Source organism: Apostichopus japonicus, chromosome 2 (assembly GCF_037975245.1).
Source record: "Apostichopus japonicus isolate 1M-3 chromosome 2, ASM3797524v1, whole genome shotgun sequence".
NCBI classification, from domain to species: Eukaryota; Metazoa; Echinodermata; class Holothuroidea; order Aspidochirotida; family Stichopodidae; genus Apostichopus; species Apostichopus japonicus.
In genome coordinates, this window is record NC_092562.1 from 29,664,676 (window position 1) to 29,685,807 (window position 21,132).

The 21,132-nt window shown below is 40.6% G+C and overlaps 1 protein-coding gene across 1 annotated transcript; it reads left to right on the plus strand.

Moving 5' to 3' along the window:
* Nucleotides 1–14,585: 14,585 nt before the first annotated feature.
* On the plus strand, nt 14,586–15,425 carry LOC139981415 (uncharacterized). The gene has a single exon (XM_071993790.1). The coding sequence runs from the start codon at nt 14,586–14,588 to the stop codon at nt 15,423–15,425; it is 840 nt and encodes a 279-aa protein (XP_071849891.1).
* Nucleotides 15,426–21,132: the final 5,707 nt, after the last annotated feature.

A 21,132-nucleotide genomic window follows, 5' to 3' on the forward strand; every position in this document is an offset into this window, starting at 1 on the left:
GCAAAGAAGCCATCATCGACTTATCAAAGCCGCAAGCTGACCGAAGTCAGTCTCTTACATTCATATTTAACGTCCATGATTATGAATTGTCAATTGTCAATAACTCTGTAACTGGACGACATACATTAATCTTGAAGTGACTCGAACTCGGGACCTTATGATTGAAAGGCACCGCGGCATTAACCACTGAGCTAGCACTCCCTAAATGTGGTAAATGTGTAAACCAGATAGTTTGTAATAAGACCATGAACAATTTTTCCACACTTGATCAAAGATATTAAAATTATAGCACTGGTTAATACTCATAAAGTTGAGTTCATTCAGCAGGTCTTTGGCATGGCTCCGTGAGTGAGTGACTAGTGTATAATACGCACACAACGATTTTGAACACGCAGAATGTAGGTTTTGGGGGAGGGTACATAAAACTGGCGAGCAATATTCAATATGAGGTGAAATAAAGAGTATTATACAAAATATTCCGATTGTTATAAGGATTGAAAGGAGATACTCTTTTGATAACACCAATGGCCCTTTTCAATTTCGATATCTGATTTTCAAAATGTGCCCTTAATTGAAATTGGTCATAAACTAAAACCACACCAACATGTATAAGTAAACGTTTGGACCTGTTCAATAGGATCATTGTTAACTGCCAGTGAAAAATTTACCTCATGAATGGTATAGGTTTTTTTTTTACTACAAATCAGGATTGACTTAGTTTGACTAACATTCAAACCAAAATTTTATTGGCAATGAGCCAGTCATGAAAATTACTCAAATCACTCTGTAGAGTATACTTCACAACACTGAACTTATTAGATCCAAGATAAAATTCAGTGTCATCAGCATAAAAAGTAGTAAAACCAGGAAATTCAAGACAGGAAGGCAGATCATTTACATAAATGATAAATAGTATAGTGAACCATGTATTGAGCGAGTCTGCAAGAAATATTATATGGGACCATGTATTGAGCCCTGAATCTGCAAGAAATAGTATGGGGGACCATGTATTGAGCCCTGAGCCTGCAAGAAATAGTACGGGGGACCATGTATTGAGCCCTAAGTCTGCAAGAAATAGTACGGGGACCATGTATTGAGCCCTGAGCCTGCAAGAAATAGTACGGGGGACCATGTATGCGTATTATAGTATAATAATCACTCAGATTGTGTCTCGAAAAGTTGGGAGTTCGTGGACAATTCTGACATCCACAGGGGGTTCATGGGGGGGGGGGGGGGTAAAGTTAGGGAAACCCTGCTATCAAGGAACTCTAGTACAGAGTACACCCATGGTACTTTGAATGGTTGGTTTGGGGTGGGGGAATACCTTGCTTTGGTTAACAGAGGTTTAAATGTGAGAGAATAGAGCCGAGCCTGACGTGCAAGGAACGCCAAATGATTCGGGTTGTAGCACTATTATTAATCATGGATCATTAGAATACGGGAGGGTAGAAGGTACATAATATTGACGACTACTACACTCTACTTGGAAGAAGATTATGTTTTAGATCCAAAAACAGTAGCGCAGCCAGCGGGAGGGGGAGGGGTGGGGGAGGTGGCAGACCGCCCGGAAAAAAGAGGGAAAATTAATGGAGAGATAAAAAGAATGAAAGAACTGAGAAGAGTATAGGGATTATTGACAAATGAAGGGAGGGAGGTAGTGAATGGGGGCTTGGTAATGAATGGAAGGACTGATGGGAAGAGTACTGAGGCAGGCAGGGCGTACTTTGTATAGAATTGTCTGAAATGTCCGAGGTCTGAGGTTAATGTGCAGAAAAAATTGTCTTACAACATTTTATGAAATTATGTTTTATACGACATATACACGAATAACGTGTATATATACATTGCGACTAATCATGATTTTCTCCAGTTCATTAGAGCGTAGAAAATAACAGGGGTGTAGCTACGTGGGTGGAGTAAAAGGGGGACTGTGCTCCCAAAATTTCCACAGCCCCCGATATAAATAAAGCCATGAACATATACATGTGGTTTAGAATAAGTATCAATGTATTTTGTAAAATTGTAACTTTTTTAACTGTTTCCTTCGCTCCTTTCTCTCTCTAGACAAAACATTCCATAAAACAACCCATTCCCAGTCCCCCTACTTAAATTCATCAAAACCGGGAATCCCTTAATACTGAACAGAATGCCTATAGCAACGGCTATTACGTCACACTACTATACAGTATAGTTATAATTACATAGCCAGCTAGCTAACATGTACGTTACACAAGCACTACAGTCACGTACCTTTCCTTAAAATATGTTGTTTTTTCCCCATTCTAATGCTCACAATTTTGTAAATACAGCATCCGGGGCATCATGCCCTGGTCTCCCACTGGGGCGTTGAGCTGCAGGGACCCCATCAGGGGCCCTAAGGCGGGCGCATGGACTCCACGTTCTGAGTTTCGCGCTCCCTTGGCGCCTTGGGTGCCATTGGGTCATTCCAACCTCAGGACCCCAATAATATGTTTGAGCCCCCAATAATGAAGTCTAGCCACGCCCGGCCCGCGTGATTTTTTCCCCAGGATGGTTGTGGGTAATTAACATAAAGGAGGCGTGTCTCAATCAGTGCTCATGTGCAGTAGGCCTACTTTAGGAAAGTTTGGTATGACCATATGCACTGTACTATACTGCTATTGCTACAAATACCGTACCATCACACAACAACTTGGATATCGCGCGCATGCACTGTACTAGCCTAGCCTTTATGACGTATTATAAGGCTAGTGCGAATCACACGTACGTCGACTGGATATGGGCATCGGTTTTTGTTAGTTCCTAGTCCTAGTTCGCTCACTTACTCACCCTCGTAAAAGTTACAAACTAGTAATAGGCCAGTAGTAATACTGTAGTATATAGGTGGTACCAAATTTCGTGACCCCTACAAGACACACGTACGGCAGACCATATTATCTACGTATTACGGACTTGTGCACAGAATCAATACACCCACGCAGGGCCAAGGCCAGGGAGTTTGGTCCTCTCAAGCTTGTGCCATGGATATCCCTACCTGTACAAGACACACGTACGGCAGACCACATCATCTACGTCACGGTTTCCCAAACCTGGGGTCGCGACCCCAACTGGGGTCGCGAAGCAATTCTTGTGGGGTCGCAGGCTTGTTTCAAAATATATTAAAAAATCTGAGGGTACCCAAAATTTACCCGAATTTGAACGTTCGCAGTCAAAATCCTACAAAATTCACCCTGAAAACTCATATTTAGGGTTTTATTAGCGGCCGTTCTAGCGTTTTCCCTGAGTGAATCTGGCGTTTTTTGCTCAATTGTCGCTGGCCACCCTGCTTCTGTATATTCACTATATTGTTTTCACACCTGTTTGAACGTAGCAGCCACTAAGAGCAGCCACTAACAGCAGCCAATAGTGTATACATCAACGTTACACGCCGTTGGCCACTGATGTTTGTACACTGTGACGAGCGCTGGGTACGCTGTGGCGGGAAAGTTGATCCCCAGCAGCCACTAAGGGCAGCCTAAATTAGCGGACAATAACAAGACTGCTACTTTTTCGTACCTGTTTTAAAGCGATAATAATTAACGCTATGAATACTGTAAAATGCCAATAATTGCACCATATAAGAGATGAGTTGTTGCTCTTTCATGTAATATAATTTTGGAATTTAATGGTGGACGAAATCTGCATCCATATTGAACTGAAACTTGTGATCCTACCAAATCTTGTGGAGAAAGTCGTAAATGGCGGCAATTTTTATACCATTTTTTTTTCTTTTTTTTTCAAATGTCTAAACAATTAATTTATGAGAATATGCAACAGTCAAGAGGGGTACAATGACGATTTTAAGTTATTCCTCTTACAAGTGGTATGAAAAAAACAGCCAGTAACACTTTGATTTATTGAAATTCGATGGCTACAAACCGTTCGATCCTAACAGGAGTGGGATGCAAATGGGAAAATTAGCTCGAAACGCGCGGTAATGTGTTATGATCCAAACGTATTATTATTTCAAAATCGGTTAATTTGAGTTATCGACCTAGTTAGGAGGTCCGGTTAGCATCAAATCAAAGAAAACAATTTCTTCTTTCACGTGTAATACCTACTATCGCTAACAAAGCCGATTTTTTTGACCAAAAGTGGCCTAAACGTTTTAAAATATTGATATTTTTTTTTTCTTCTTCAAAATCAATTAATTTTAGTTATGGAGCATACTGGCATGTCTGGTTAGCACCACATTAAAGTAGAAAGGTTCATCTTTCACGTGGTATACCTCTACTATCGGTAACAAAAATGATTTCTTGACCAAAAGTGGCCTTAAAGTTTTAACCCCGATACGGACATCTCTAAACGCGCTGTATATACGGTAGGTGTAATGATCCAAAAAATGATTGTTTTTTTCAAAAATCGATTAACTTTAGTTATGGAGCCTACTAGGATGTCCGAATAGGACCACATTAAAGTAGAAAGGTTCCTCTTTCACGTGGTATACCTCTACTATCGGTAACAAAAATGATTTCTTGACCAAAAATGGCCTTAAAGTTTTAACCCCCATACGGACATCTCTAAACGCGCTGTATGTACGTAGTGTGTAATGATAAGAAAAATGGTTAATTTTTATTTTTTCAAAATCGATTAACTTTAGTTATGGAGCCTACTAGGATGTCCGGTTAGCACCACATTAAAGTAGAAAGGTTCCTTTTTTACGTGGTATACCTCTACTATCGGTAACAAAACTGATTTCTTGACCAAAAGTGACCTTGAAGTTTTAACCCCGATACAGACCCTTCTCTAAACGCGCTGTATATACGTAATGTGTAATGATCAGATAAATTTATAATTTTTATTTTTTTCAAAATCGATTAACTTTAGTTATGGAGCCTACTGGCATGTCCGGTTAGCATCACATTAAAGTAGACAGGTTCATCTTTCACGTGGTATACCTCTACTATCGGTAACAAAAATGATTTCTTGACCAAAAATGGCCTTAAAGTTTTATCCCCGATACGGACATCTCTAAACGCGCTGTATATACGTAATGTGTAATGATCAGATAAATTTATAATTTTTATTTTTTTCAAAATCGATTAACTTTAGTTATGGAGCCTACTGGCATGTCCGGTTAGCATCACATTAAAGTAGACAGGTTCATCTTTCACGTGGTATACCTCTACTATCGGTAACAAAACTGATTTCTTGACCAAAAGTGGCCTTAAAGTTTTAACCCCGATACGGACATCTCTAAACGCGCTGTATATACGGTATGTGTAATGATCAGATAAATTTATAATTTTTATTTTTTCAAAATCGATTAACTTTAGTTATGGAGCCTACTGGCATGTCCGGTTAGCACCACATTAAAGTAGACAGGTTCATCTTTCACGTGGTATACCTCTACTATCGGTAACAAAACTGATTTCTTGACCAAAAATGGCCTTAAAGTTTTATCCCCGATACGGACATCTCTAAACGCGCTGTATATACGGTATGTGTAATGATCAGATAAATTTATAATTTTTATTTTTGTCAAAATCGATTAACTTTAGTTATGGAGCCTACTGGCATGTCCGGTTAGCACCACATTAAAGTAGACAGGTTCATCTTTCACGTGGTATACCTCTACTATCGGTAACAAAAATGATTTCTTGACCAAAAATAGCCTTAAAGTTTTAACCCCGATACGGACATCTCTAAACGCGCTGTATATACGTAGTGTGTAATGATCAGAAAAATTTATAATTTTTATTTTTTCAAAATCGATTAACTTTAGTTATGGAGCCTACTGGCATGTCCGGTTAGCACCACATTAAAGTAGACAGGTTCATCTTTCACGTGATATACCTCTACTATCGGTAACAAAAATGATTTCTTGACCAAAAATAGCCTTAAAGTTTTAACCCCGATACGGACATCTCTAAACGCGCTGTATATACGTAGTGTGTAATGATCAGAAAAATGGTTAATTTTTATTTTTTCAAAATCGATTAACTTTAGTTATGGAGCCTACTGGCATGTCCGGTTAGCACCACATTAAAGTAGACAGGTTCATCTTTCACGTGGTATACCTCTACTATCGGTAACAAAACTGATTTCTTGACCAAAAATGGCCTTAAAGTTTTAACCCCGATACGGACATCTCTAAACGCGCTGTATATACGGTATGTGTAATGATCAGATAAATTTATAATTTTTATTTTTTTCAAAATCGATTAACTTTAGTTATGGAGCCTACTGGCATGTCCGGTTAGCATCACATGAAAGTAGACAGGTTCATCTTTCACGTGATATACCTCTACTATCGGTAACAAAAATGATTTCTTGACCAAAAATGGCCTTAAAATTTTAACCCCGATACGGACATCTCTAAACGCGCTGTATATACGTAATGTGTAATGATCAGAAAAATGGTTAATTTTTTATTTTTTCAAAATCGATTAACTTTAGTTATGGAGCCTACTGGCATGTCCGGTTAGCACCACATTAAAGTGAACAGGTTCATCTTTCACGTGGTATACCTCTACTATCGGTAACAAAAATGATTTCTTGACCAAAAATGGCCTTAAATTTTAACCCCGATACAGACCCCTAACAAAACTGATTTCTTGATTAGATTTAATTATGATTCAATTTTGTCCTTCTTGTCGGAACAAACTGAATATTTGTGCTCCATAGCTACTGTTTGTATCAAATCTACTTCTGTGCTCCACCTGTACCGAAATATCAGACTATATAGACAAAATATGTAATCAAATAAAATTGATAACTTTTCGTCGTACTGTATTTTCTTTCAAAAGAAGTTAGTCATTTACCTTTTTGAGGCATGACAAGAAATTCTTCACATCGTACCATAAGACCACATATAACCAACATGAAGTCTGTGTGGAATACATTGTACATTTAACACACGATCGGATACTTTTGTTAACTAGTACGAATCATCCTGCAGTATGATCTTGAGGTTCTAAAGAATGACTGACGATATTAATCTCTCTTCTCATTACCTCTTTGTAAAAGTATAATTTGTAATATTATCACAACAATAAAACGTCTTATAAGTTAAACAGACTCTCTATGAGACATGACAAACCCTATATTCACACTTAGTTACATCCAGTAGCATATCAAATACAAGCACTGGCGGATCCAGGGCCTCTGTTTGGGAGGAGCCAAAGTGGCATTAGAGTGATATGGGGGAGGGGTCTAAGGGGATGGGGTGCCCCCCTCCCCCTTTGGAAAATTTTCTATTGCTGAATGCCCTCAGATGCAATTTGGTGCGACAAAAGTGTACAATGGTGATGTTAATTTACTTCTAAAAAAAATGTTTCCCAGGTGTAATTTTCTAAAATATTTATGAAACAAAGTTGGGATCATCTTTCTCAAGAAATTTTATTTCTCATAGGTTATAAATTTCTTACAACCAGCCTGTAACTGCAAAATGGTGTTAAACTGTAAATCCTCATGCTCATACATTTACATAGCTCCCAACTCTTGAGAAGGCAAATGCTGGTCCATGCCACGAATCGCCGTCCTGGGGGAGGGGTATAAGGGGAGGGGGTGTCCCCCTCCCCTATTGAATTTTTTTTTAATCCTGGTGATGCCTACATGTAAAATGGTGGCACTTAGAAAGGCTTTTGTCACCCAAAATTTTCTGAGAAATATGCATTTTTTTTTGTGTAACATCAATAAATTGAATAGTAGGTGATAATTCATTCTTTCCCGTGGCATGAAAATGTTCGCTGCTCGCCCCAATTCAAAGGTTCAATGATGCTGTAAAGGAGGTTTTATATTCTATTATGCTAAATGATAAAGAAATGATGGTTGCTAAGTCAAAATTCGATGCAAATTTTTTTATGTATACTTGACAATTACAATGCGGTTTTTTCGGACGCTTGTGCGGGTCAGTGGGTTTGGGTGTTAGACTGCGGGTCTAATTCCCGCGAATCGCGGGTCAGTTGGGAGCTCTGCATTTAATTTTAAACCAGAAAACAAAAAGGTTTAGACTAGTCTACCACTGCTATTCCTCTCGATTTTTTAAATTTCCAATCATACGATTTAGCGGATGTTCGGAAACACTTTTTTGCTCACCTTTGGGGGGGGGGGCATGGCCCCCTTGGCCCCCCTTGGATCCGCCAGTGAATACAAGAACAAATGTATGATCCCAATCTATTTTACTCTCCAGTACTTATGAAAGAATTGGAGACTGTTTTATTACCGTCATCTGCTTTTTGGTCTGGGTTACTTCTCGGTGACTTGAACCGACATATTAATATAGATGTAGATATAAGTAGTATTACCAGAAACGTTCGTAAAGTTTCGGTACCACGACACAATTGGTCATGCTGAATCGAGAATGAAAGTTCTTAAATCTAATCAGCTGAGTGATCGCAACATGAAAAGAATTGATGAATTACTTTCTGTTTATTACCAAGACTTGATTGGAATACAGAGACGATACAGTGATCAGATGATCAGATCATACAAAACTAAGTGAAAACATAACACAAAGACAGTCGAAGAGTACGGAGAGCCAAACGTTCCATAAATGTCGAAAAAGGAAGTGGAGTGTCCAAGTTAATATATATGTCCAATTCGATATCAACATGTTACAATTCCATATGAACATATCGAGACAAAATACCAATATGTCATTACGTCTATCAACATGTCAAATTCAACATATATATACGTTATGTGTAATGATCCAAAAAATGATTAATTCCTGTGTGGGCAATTGGGCCTTTGAGGTTGCTGCATGGGCCCCGTTACAGTTAGAAATGAAGTCGTTGGTATTTTAAGATACCGCAATGTCCAATAGGGCCAACACCTCTAAAAGAATTATCCTGATTTTGTTAACATAATCAAATCATGTGTGGGCCATGGGCACTTTATGGCTGTTGCCTGGGGCCCGGTACAGATAAAAGTCGTAGATGGTATTTTTTGGTTTCTCCAATGTATAAAGGGTCCAATGCAACTATAGAATAATCCTTGTGTCTTTGCACATGATCAAATCACGCGTGGGCCATGGGCCCTTGAGGTTGTCTGGGCCATGGTAGAGGATAAATTTGCAGTAAATCGACCTGTGACGTCATTATGATGGCTCGCATCTTGCAGTGATGTGAGCCTAGTTTATTGCATTGCACTGCACTTGGCCCGCGTTTACTTTCAACCCAGTCTGCATCGATTCGATACTCAACTGGACCGGGAACCCAGAAGATTTGAAAAGAGACAGAGGGTTTAATGGGCAGCTTATGTCCGTTTATGACCAGGATTCAAGGTTATGTGTTGCTGCCGTGCCACACAATGTGCGTGTATGTAGTCTAAATGTGCCTTCAATTAAAATAGGGGGCTCAAATGTTGATTTAATCATGTGAAAGACCAAGGCAAAAGCGCTGGATAAAACTCAAAGTAAGATACTTTTAGAACCATAGCAATGACAGTAATTGTACCTTGTGACGGGCCCTGCAGAAGGGCCCATCAAAATGGTATTAATCATGCGAAAAGAGAAAAGGATAATTCATTTTGCGGTACACCAGTTAAACATTGGGGTGTCCCAAAATACTAATTACAGCAACTTTATGATGTACATGGGCCCATGCAGGCAGCAACCAAAAAAGGCCTGTGGCCCACATATGATTCATTTATGTGAAATGAGAGCAGGGTGATTCTTAAAGTGGCATTGGACCCTTTGGAAATTGGGGTATCCAAAAATACTAATAACAACAACTTTATGATGTACCAGGACCCATACAGCAGCCAGAAAGGGCCCGTGGCCCACACATGATTTAATCATGTGAAAAGAGAGCAGTATGATTTCTTTTTATTGGCGCTGGACCATAAGGTTGTCGGGTATTAAAAAAAGAAAAACCTATGACTACAAATTTATCCTCTACCATCGCCTCAAGGGCCCATGGCCCACACGTGATTTGATTATGTTAACAAAAAGCAGGATAATTCGTTTAGAGGTGTTGGCCCTATTGGACATTGCGGTATCCAAAAATACCAACGACTTCATATTTTAACTGTAACGGGACCCATGCAGCAACCTCAAAGGCCCAATTGCCCACACAGGAATTAATCATTTTTTGGATCATTACACATAACGTATATACAGCGCGTTTAGAGATGTCCGTACCAGGGTTAAAACTTTAAGGCCACTTTTGGTCAAGAAATCATTTTGTTACCGATAGTAGAGGTATACCACGTGAAAGAGGAACCTTTCTACTTTAATGTGGTGCTAACCGGACATCCTAGTAGGCTCCATAACTAAAGTAAATCGATTTTGAAAAAAAAAAGAAATTCTGATAATTACACATAACGTATATACAGCGCGTTTAGAGAAGGGTCTGTATCGGGGTTAAAACTTTAAGGTCACTTTTGGTCAAGAAATCATTTTTGTTACCGATAGTAGAGGTATACCACGTGAAAGAGGAACCTTTCCACTTTAATTTGGTCCTATTCGGACATCCTAGTAGGCTCCATAACTAAAGTTAAACGATTTTGAAGAAAAAAAAAGAAATTCTGATCATTACACATAACGTATATACAGCGCGTTTAGAGATGTCCGTATCGGGGTTAAAACTTTGAGGCCACTTTTGGTCAAGAAATCATTTTTGTTACCGATAGTAGATGTATACCACGTGAAAGATGAACCTGTCTACTTTAATGTGGTGCTAACCAGACATGCCAGTAGGCTCCATAACTAAAGTTAATCGATTTTGAAGGGGAAAAAAATTTGGGATCATTACACACTACGTATATTCAGCGCGTTTAGAGATGTCCGTATCGGGGTTAAAACTTTAAGGCCATTTTTGGTCAAGAAATCATTTTTGTTACCGATAGTAGAGGTATACCACGTGTAAGATGAACCTGTCTACTTTAATGTGATGCTAACCGGACATGCCAGTAGGCTCCATAACTAAAGTTAATCGATTTTGACAAAAATAAAAATTATAAATTTATCTGATCATTACACATACCGTATATACAGCGCGTTTAGAGATGTCCGTATCGGGGTTAAAACTTTAAGGCCATTTTTGGTCAAGAAATCATTTTTGTTACCGATAGTAGAGGTATACCACGTAAAAGAGGAACCTTTCTACTTTAATGTGGTGCTAACCGGACATCCTAGTAGGCTCCATAACTAAAGTAAATCGATTTTGAAAAAAATAAAAATCATAAATTTTTCTGATCATTACACATTACGTATATACAGCGCGTTTAGAGATGTCCGTATCGGGGTTAAAACTTCAAGGTCACTTTTGGTCAAGAAATCATTTTTGTTACCGATAGTAGAGGTATACCACGTAGAAGAGGAACCTTTCTACTTTAATGTGGTGCTAACCGGACATCCTAGTAGGCTCCATAACTAAAGTTAATCGATTTTGAAAAAAATTAAAAATTAACATTTTTCTGATCATTACACATAACGTATATACAGCGCGTTTAGAGAAGGATCTGTATCGGGGTTAAAACTTCAAGGTCACTTTTGGTCAAGAAATCATTTTTGTTACCGATAATAGAGGTATACCACGTAAAAGAGGAACCTTTCTACTTTAATGTGGTGATAACCGGACATCCTAGTAGGCTCCATAACTAAAGTTAATCGATTTTGAAAAAAATAAAAATTAACCATTTTTCTGATAATTACACATTTGGTTTATATACAGCGCGTTTAGAGATGTCCGGATCGGGGTTAAAACTTTAAGGTCACTTTTGGTCAAGAAATCATTTTTGTTACCGATAGTAGAGGTATACCACGTGAAAGATGAACCTGTCTACTTTAAGGTGGTGCTAACCGGACATCCTAGTAGGCTCCATAACTAAAGTTAATCGATTTTGAAAAAAATAAAAATTAACCATTTTTCTGATCATTACACATTACGTATATACAGCGCGTTTAGAGATGTCCGGATCGGGGTTAAAACTTTAAGGTCACTTTTGGTCAAGAAATCATTTTTGTTACCGATAGTAGAGGTATACCACGTGAAAGAGGAACCTTTCTACTTTAATGTGGTGCTAACCGGACATGCCAGTAGGCTCCATAACTAAAGTTAATCGATTTTGAAAAAAATAAAATGTAACCATTTTTCTGATCATTACACACAACGTATATACAGCGCGTTTAGAGAAGGGTCTGTAACGGGGTTAAAACTTCAAGGTCACTTTTGGTCAAGAAATCATTTTTGTTACCGATAGTAGAGGTATACTACGTAAAAGAGGAACCTTTCTACTTTAATGTGGTGATAACCGGACATCCTAGTAGGCTCCATAACTAAAGTAAATCGATTTTGAAAAAAAAATAAAAATTAACCATTTTTCTGATCATTACACATTACGTATATACAGTGCGTTTAGAGATGTCCGGATCGGGGTTAAAACTTCAAGGTCACTTTTGGTCAAGAAATCATTTTTGTTACCGATAGTAGAGGTATACCACGTCAAAGAGGAACCTTTCTACTTTAATGTGGTGCTAGCCGGACATCCTAGTAGGCTCCATAACTCAAGTAAATCGATTTTCAAAAAAAATAAAAATTAACCATTTTTCTGATCATTACACATTACGTATATACAGCGCGTTTAGAGAAGGGTCTGTAACGGGGTTAAAAGTTCAAGGTCACTTTTGGTCAAGAAATCATTTTTGTTACCGATAGTAGAGGTATACCACGGGAAAGAGGAACCTTTCTACTTTAATGTGGTGCTAACCGGACATCCTAGTAGGCTCCATAACTAAAGTAAATCGATTTTGAAACAAATGAAAATCATAAATTTTTCTTATCATTACACATAACGTATTGTAACGACACGTCAAAGCTCATTGTTTGTCGTTAGCGTTAACAAGTATTTTCTCCAATCAAATGTTTTACCTTGGGTTGATTCTTTTACATTTTTAGACGCTTTACAGAAATTGTTTGTTAGATAAAATCTTATAAGGGGGTGTCACTTGCTTGATTTATGAACAACTGTTAAGGGGGAACTCTCTCTTGTTGACCGACTTTGGAGGTCACTGAGTAGGACGTCTAGTTTACGTTCCGGGGGGCCAAAAATGTTAGGTCTGGGTAAATCTTAACCAGCACGCATGTCGTATTTAATTGTGTTTTATTGGTTGATGGTTGTAGACTGGGCGTGGTTTATGTTTCTAATAGGTTTAAGTGTAGGTTCACACGTTATAGGTATAGGAAGTAGTTTCTGTTTAAAAGCAACTGCGGGCTCGGACCAGGGGGGTGAGGAGGATTCCATGCTCGGACGAGGGGCGGTTCCCGGCTCGGAATAGGAGGGGTAGAACGAATGTGACCATGAGTTAGGAGACGAACGAGTCATCTATTGGCAAAAACAGTGGTGGAACAGCCCAGGAAGTCGGATCGGACGACAAGTAAAATAACCCAGAAGACCAGGTTCAACACTTCGGTTCATCTGCGCCGCAGTTCACCAATCCGCCAACTGCGCCGCCAATCACCAATCCGCCAACTGCGCCGCTGATCACCAATCCGCCAACTGCGCCGCTGATCACCAATCCGCCAACTGCGCCGCCGATCACCAATCCGCCAACTGCGCCGCCGATCACCAATTCGCCAACTGCGCCGCCAATCACCAATCCGCCAACTGCGCCGCTGATCACCAATCCGCCAACTGCGCCGCCAATCACCAATCCGCCAACTGCGCCGCCGTTCACCATTCCGCCAACTGCGCCGCAGTTCATCAATCCGCCAACTGCGCCGCCGTTCACCATAGCCCAATCTTCAGCGCCGAAGTCTATCGTTCTGCCCTCCGTGTCGAGACCCGCCATTAGTAATGTACTGTGTTGTATTTAACTTCATCGACTTCTAAGCATGTGTTAAAACCTGGTTTCGTATTTAATAATTGCCTCTGTAATGCACGACCACTGTGCACCATCTTGACATGTATATAGATCGTAAATAAACGGGTAAACTTTAATATCTCCTGTCGACAGCCTCATTCCTGTGTTCCCGCATTTCCACTCTTCCTTGCGCTCACCACCGAGGACGGCGCGTTACATTGGTGGCAGCGGTGGGATTCCAGTGCGTTCGTTTTGGTTAGAGCGAAGGAAGATGTCGGACAACCCTCCACTCGTCAACCAGATAGGTCCGGTATCCAAGCTCCAGCTGACTTTACTGCCCAAGGACGAGAGTGGGGAAGCCCCCGGACCATGTGGAGGGATGATGGTAGGCCGAGGGGAGATCCCATCCATCGACCGAATTGGGGAACTCCTTTGAGTGCCCTTTTGCAGAAGTACCAGACAAAGAGCAGAAATGACGACAGATTGGATAGGTTAAAATCGATCAAGTTTTGGACATGTGGAGAAATAGGCCACTTCAGAAGGAATTGCCCTATGCTTAAGAAATACGAGAGCCGACCGGATAACGTAAAGAAGACGGAAAACGAGCAGAAGTCGGATTCGTAAGCGGAGTCCGACCTTTCCGCAAGGGGAGCCCGCAATACCACTTTTTAGGAACAGAGTCCGGTCCGTTGGTACCCGTGGTTTGTACGTGAAGGGACAGCTGGAAGGGGTCGATGTGAATTTCTTAGTCGACACCGGGGCTGAGTTCACTGTTATGCAAACCAAGTTCTTGGAGCAACTGTGCGCGAAGAGGGATATGGCCCTTGCCGACGTTGCAGAGAATTTGGCGGGAGCGGACGGTAGACCACTGTACAGTATAGGACGTGGTAGATTCCTGGTAAAAGTGGGGAAACTAGAAGCGATGCATGATATTTGGGTGGCAGATATAGACGCTGATGCACTTCTTGGGTACGAATTCAAACAGAGATTCGATTGCACGATAGCCGCTGGAAAGGGGGAGATGACCATTGGTGGACTACAACAGAGTACCGTTGAGGAAAAGCTTGATAGGTGCAGAGTTGTGTTAGCCAGGACGGTGGTTGTTCCTGCCTCGAGCGAAGGGATGGCGACGGCCCGAGTCCCAGGCTGGAAAATGCAAGGAGAATCTGCTGTTGTGGAGTGTAGCGAGAAATTTCTTGAGAAGCACCCTGTGATAATCGCTAGGGCCATTGTGGACCTCAATAAGGAAACCGCACCTTTACGACTAATGAATCCGACGAGCAGACCCCTAATACTTTACGAAGGCACTACTGTGGGTGAATGTCTTTCTGCAGAAGAAATAGGCATTAAAGAAACAACAGTAGCCCGTCGTACGACCAGGGAGAAAAGCGTTGTAGAATTCAAGGAGAAATATGCAACTCTGGACAAACATTTGCAGAAGGTAGCAGAGAAGAGCTCTGATTACCTTGGTGACGCGGAAGCGATATTGGCGAAGAAACTTCCGGCCGATAATGCAGACGTCTTTGCTTTATGTAAAGGGGACCTTGGGCGCACTGACTTGGTCCAACATGCAATCGACACCGGAACTTCTAGGCCAATTCGACAGGCCCGCGTCGCCTCCCGGTATACCGTAAGGAAGAGGCCGAGAAAGAGGTAGAAAAAGTTGTACTGGTCCGGAAGAAGCAGATTTTTCATTCCCTAGAAGAACTCAAATAGTTGATTGTGTAGCTGTACCACGCACCTCTCGGCACTGTAAGAAAACAGCTAAAACTAGATAGACCGTCCCTTAAAGTTACGCACCAGCCAGAAATGTAAACATCCCCGTAAAAGATTGGAAAAAGTCCGCAGCGTTGGAGGTCATCGTTGGGTGTGAAGGCTGTAGAAATAGACGTAAATGTTTACAAATACTTTGTTTGTGACGAAAAACGAAAGGTTGGCCAGAAAACTTTACCCTTCATCCGCCCCTACTTTTAATTGATATCTGTCAGCAAGTCACCAGACCACCACCGATGTACCACGGCTAGCGCTAGCAAAGGCTGAACTAAACCTGGAACAAAGACTTCTTATGTCAAGCCCAGACGGAATTTTGACTACCGGAATCCCCCCTCCTCGTAAGCTACCTGTCTGGCATAAATCACTGTTTTAGGTACTACCAGTTAGTGAATTGTTTTGTCTGAACACACAGTACTTTTCACACTTGTTCACTTGCTTTCGCAGGAGTAGCTTATTTCAAACCCTTAATTTGCAAATCGCCGGAGAGAGATTAGACTTAATATTATTTATCTTACTGTATGTGCTGTATAGTGCATTGAAGAATCTTGCCAATCGAAACTGTTAAGACTATACCAACGCCTGCCATGTCGAAAATGTACGACCAAGAATTTAAATGCAAAGTCTGCAGGAAACGCTACCAACAAGTTTCTGACTTAGAAAGACATTTTACAGAAAAGCATGCGGCTAATGACAAAAGGCATAAATGTTCTTCTTGCGATTATTCCTCTAACAAAAGGAGTGATGTTATTAGACACAACAGTAGCCGCCATGGGGAAGCAAAGACGAGGTCGTTCACCACAACGGAGGAAAAGCGCCCGTTAACGGAAGCTGGATCAAGCGGGATGAGATCGCCTCCAAAAGTACAGAGACTGGGATCCCCACCGAAAACCAAAAATAAAGCTGAAGGCTGGCCCACACTTCAACAGATCTTGGGATCGCCAACAGAGGAGACTGCGCTCATAGCGACAAACGAGACTGAGGCAAACCTGTCGTTAACGGAGGTGCCTCCCACGCCATATGTCACCCCGGTACGAGGCCAGGAAAATGGGGAAAATAACATACAAGGATCGGACTTTCGAAAGGTGGTAGCGAAACACCTGTGTGAGCGTTGTAACGATAAACAGACAAACCTTGGTTTCCTCCGAGAAAAAATCGTCACCGAAGTTTTTAACGACGGGCGAGTAAACGTGACGGTTCATAAGTTTGAAGAAACGAGTAAGAAGAGCAGCCAGACAGGGGAGAGGAACAACACACTAACCTAAGAGACTACGGAGAACGTCGCCGCGAGAGACGCGCCGCGAGACAGTGCGCCGCAAGTCAGATTCCGCCAAAGCGACGAAGCTTCGTTCGGACCTTGTTTTTATTTCTGTTGGACGATTTTACATGTACTTGCTGATTTTGTTCTATGTATTATGATTGCCTTTGGAAACCACACGTTACCGTATATGATTTGCAAGACGGGAGTGAACTTCATTCCAACGTTGGTGCTTTTGTTACGTGATTTGAACATTAAGCTTCATTATATACGCATGTTGTAAATATTTTTCCAACTTTATACTGGACACTTTGATTTTTCATTGTGTTTGTTATACTGGACACTTTGATTTTTCCTTGTGTTTGTTATACTGGACACATTGATTTTTCCTTATGTTTGTTTAGTTGAGAGAACATCTGTTATAGAATGGACGCTTCATATTATTCATACTTACTACTCTTTTCCAAGTTGCTAAGTACTGCGATCGAACGGTATGTGTTTACTATGTTTCATTATTTTCTTTTAAAAGAGCTAAGTTAAATGCGGGACGCATTTCATTCTCGGGTGGGAAAGATGTAACGACACGTCAAAGCTCATTGTTTGTCGTTAGCGTTAACAAGTATTTTCTCCAATCAAATGTTTTACCTTGGGTTGATTCTTTTACATTTTTAGACGCTTTACAGAAATTGTTTGTTAGATAAAATCTTATAAGGGGGTGTCACTTGCTTGATTTATGAACAACTGTTAAGGGGGAACTCTCTCTTGTTGACCGACTTTGGAGGTCACTGAGTAGGACGTCTAGTTTACGTTCCGGGGGGCCAAAAATGTTAGGTCTGGGTAAATCTTAACCAGCACGCATGTCGTATTTAATTGTGTTTTATTGGTTGATGGTTGTAGACTGGGCGTGGTTTATGTTTCTAATAGGTTTAAGTGTAGGTTCACACGTTATAGGTATAGGAAGTAGTTTCTGTTTAAAAGCAACTGCGGGCTCGGACCAGGGGGGTGAGGAGGATTCCATGCTCGGACGAGGGGCGGTTCCCGGCTCGGAATAGGAGGGGTAGAACGAATGTGACCATGAGTTAGGAGACGAACGAGTCATCTATTGGCAAAAACAGTGGTGGAACAGCCCAGGAAGTCGGATCGGACGACAAGTAAAATAACCCAGAAGACCAGGTTCAACACTTCGGTTCATCTGCGCCGCAGTTCACCAATCCGCCAACTGCGCCGCCAATCACCAATCCGCCAACTGCGCCGCTGATCACCAATCCGCCAACTGCGCCGCTGATCACCAATCCGCCAACTGCGCCGCCGATCACCAATCCGCCAACTGCGCCGCCGATCACCAATCCGCCAACTGCGCCGCCAATCACCAATCCGCCAACTGCGCCGCTGATCACCAATCCGCCAACTGCGCCGCCAATCACCAATCCGCCAACTGCGCCGCCGTTCACCATTCCGCCAACTGCGCCGCAGTTCATCAATCCGCCAACTGCGCCGCCGTTCACCATAGCCCAATCTTCAGCGCCGAAGTCTATCGTTCTGCCCTCCGTGTCGAGACCCGCCATTAGTAATGTACTGTGTTGTATTTAACTTCATCGACTTCTAAGCATGTGTTAAAACCTGGTTTCGTATTTAATAATTGCCTCTGTAATGCACGACCACTGTGCACCATCTTGACATGTATATAGATCGTAAATAAACGGGTAAACTTTAATATCTCCTGTCGACAGCCTCATTCCTGTGTTCCCGCATTTCCACTCTTCCTTGCGCTCACCACCGAGGACGGCGCGTTACAGTATATACAGCGCGTTTAGAGATGTCCGGATCGGGGTTAAAACTTCAAGGTCACTTTTGGTCAAGAAATCATTTTTGTTACCGATAGTAGAGGCATACCACGTAAAAGAGGAACCTTTCTACTTTAAGGTGGTGATAACCGGACATCCTAATAGGCTCCATAACTAAAGTAAATCGATTTTGAAAAAAATAAAAATTAACCATTTTTCTGATCATTACACATTACGTATATACAGCGCGTTTAGAGATGTCCGGATCGGGGTTAAAACTTTAAGGTCACTTTTGGTCAAGAAATCATTTTTGTTACCGATAGTAGAGGTATACCACGTGAAAGAGGAAGCTTTCTACTTTAATGTGGTGCTAACCGGACATGCCAGTAGGCTCCATAACTAAAGTTAATCGATTTTGAAAAAAATAAAATGTAACCATTTTTCTGATCATTACACACAACGTATATACAGCGCGTTTAGAGAAGGGTCTGTAACGGGGTTAAAACTTCAAGGTCACTTTTGGTCAAGAAATCATTTTTGTTACCGATAGTAGAGGTATACCACGTGAAAGAGGAACCTTTCTACTTTAATGTGGTGCTAACCGGACATGCCAGTAGGCTCCATAACTAAAGTTAATCGATTTTGAAAAAAATAAAAATTAACCATTTTTCTGATCATTACACATTTGGTTTATATACAGCGCGTTTAGAGATGTCCGGATCGGGGTTAAAACTTCAAGGTCACTTTTGGTCAAGAAATCATTTTTGTTACCGATAATAGAGGTATACCACGTGAAAGAGGAACCTTTGTACTTTAATGTGGTGCTAACCGGACATGCCAGTAGGCTCCATAACTAAAGTTAATCGATTTTGAAAAAAATAAAATTTAACCATTTTTCTGATCATTACACACAACGTATATACAGCGCGTTTAGAGAAGGGTCTGTAACGGGGTTAAAATTTCAAGGTCACCTTTGGTCAAGAAATCATTTTTGTTACCGATAGTAGAGGTATACCACGTGAAAGAGGAACCTTTCTACTTTAATGTGGTGCTAACCGGACATCCTAGTAGGCTCCATAACTCAAGTAAATCGATTTTGAAAAAAAATAAAAATTAACCATTTTTCTGATCATTACACATTACGTATATACAGCGCGTTTAGAGAAGGGTCTGTAACGGGGTTAAAACTTCAAGGTCACTTTTGGTCAAGAAATCATTTTTGTCACCGATAGTAGAGGTATACCACGGGAAAGAGGAACCTTTCTACTTTAATGTGGTGCTAACCGGACATCCTAGTAGGCTCCATAACTAAAGTAAATCGATTTTGAAAAAAATAAAAATCATAAATTTTTCTTATCATTACACATAACGTATATACAGCGCGTTTAGAGATGTCCGGATCGGGGTTAAAACTTCAAGGTCACTTTTGGTCAAGAAATCATTTTTGTTACCGATAGTAGAGGCATACCACGTAAAAGAGGAACCTTTCTACTTTAAGGTGGTGCTAACCGGACATCCTAGTAGGCTCCATAACTAAAGTTAATCGATTTTGACAAAAATAAAAATTAACCATTTTTCTGATCATTACACATTACGAATATACGGCGCGTTTGGAGATGTCCGTATCGGGATTAAAACTTTAAGGTCACTTTTGGTCAAGAAATCATTTTTGTTACCGATAGTAGAGGTATACCACGTAAAAGAGGAAGCTTTCTACTTTAATGTGGTGCTATCCGGACATCCTAGTAGGCTCCATAACTCAAGTAAATCGATTTTGAAAAAAATAAAAATTAACCTTTTTTCTGATCATTACACATTACATATATACAGCGCGTTTAGAGAAGGGTCTGTATCGGGGTTAAAACTTCAAGGTCACTTTTGGTCAAGAAATCATTTTTGTTACCGATAGTAGAGGTATACCACGGGAAAGAGGAACCTTTCTACTTTAATGTGGTGTTAACCGGACATCCTAGTAGGCTCCATAACTAAAGTAAATCGATTTTGAAAAAAATAAAAATCATAAATTTTTCTGATCATTACACATAACGTATATACAGCGCGTTTAGAGAAGGGTCTGTATCGGGGTTAAAACTTCAAGGTCACTTTTGGTCAAGAAATCATTTTTGTTACCGATAGTAGAGGTATACCACGGGAAAGAGGAACCTTTCTACTTTAATGTGGTGATAACCGGACATCCTAATAGGCTCCATAACTAAAGTAAATCGATTTTGAAAAAAATAAAAATTAACCATTTTTCTGATCATTACACATTACGTATATACAGCGCGTTTAGAGATGTCCGGATCGGGGTTAAAACTTTAAGGTCACTTTTGGTCAAGAAATCATTTTTGTTACCGATAGTAGAGGTATACCACGGGAAAGAGGAACCTTTCTACTTTAATGTGGTGCTAACCGGACATGCCAGTAGGCTCCATAACTAAAGTTAATCGATTTTGAAAAAAATAAAATTTAACCATTTTTCTGATCATTACACACAACGTATATACAGCGCGTTTAGAGAAGGGTCTGTAACGGGGTTAAAACTTCAAGGT

Coding starts and splice junctions, on each gene's coding strand:
- LOC139981415 (XM_071993790.1), top strand. CDS start 14,586: ATGGCCCTTGCCGACGTTGCAGAGAATTTGGCGGGAGCGGACGGTAGA.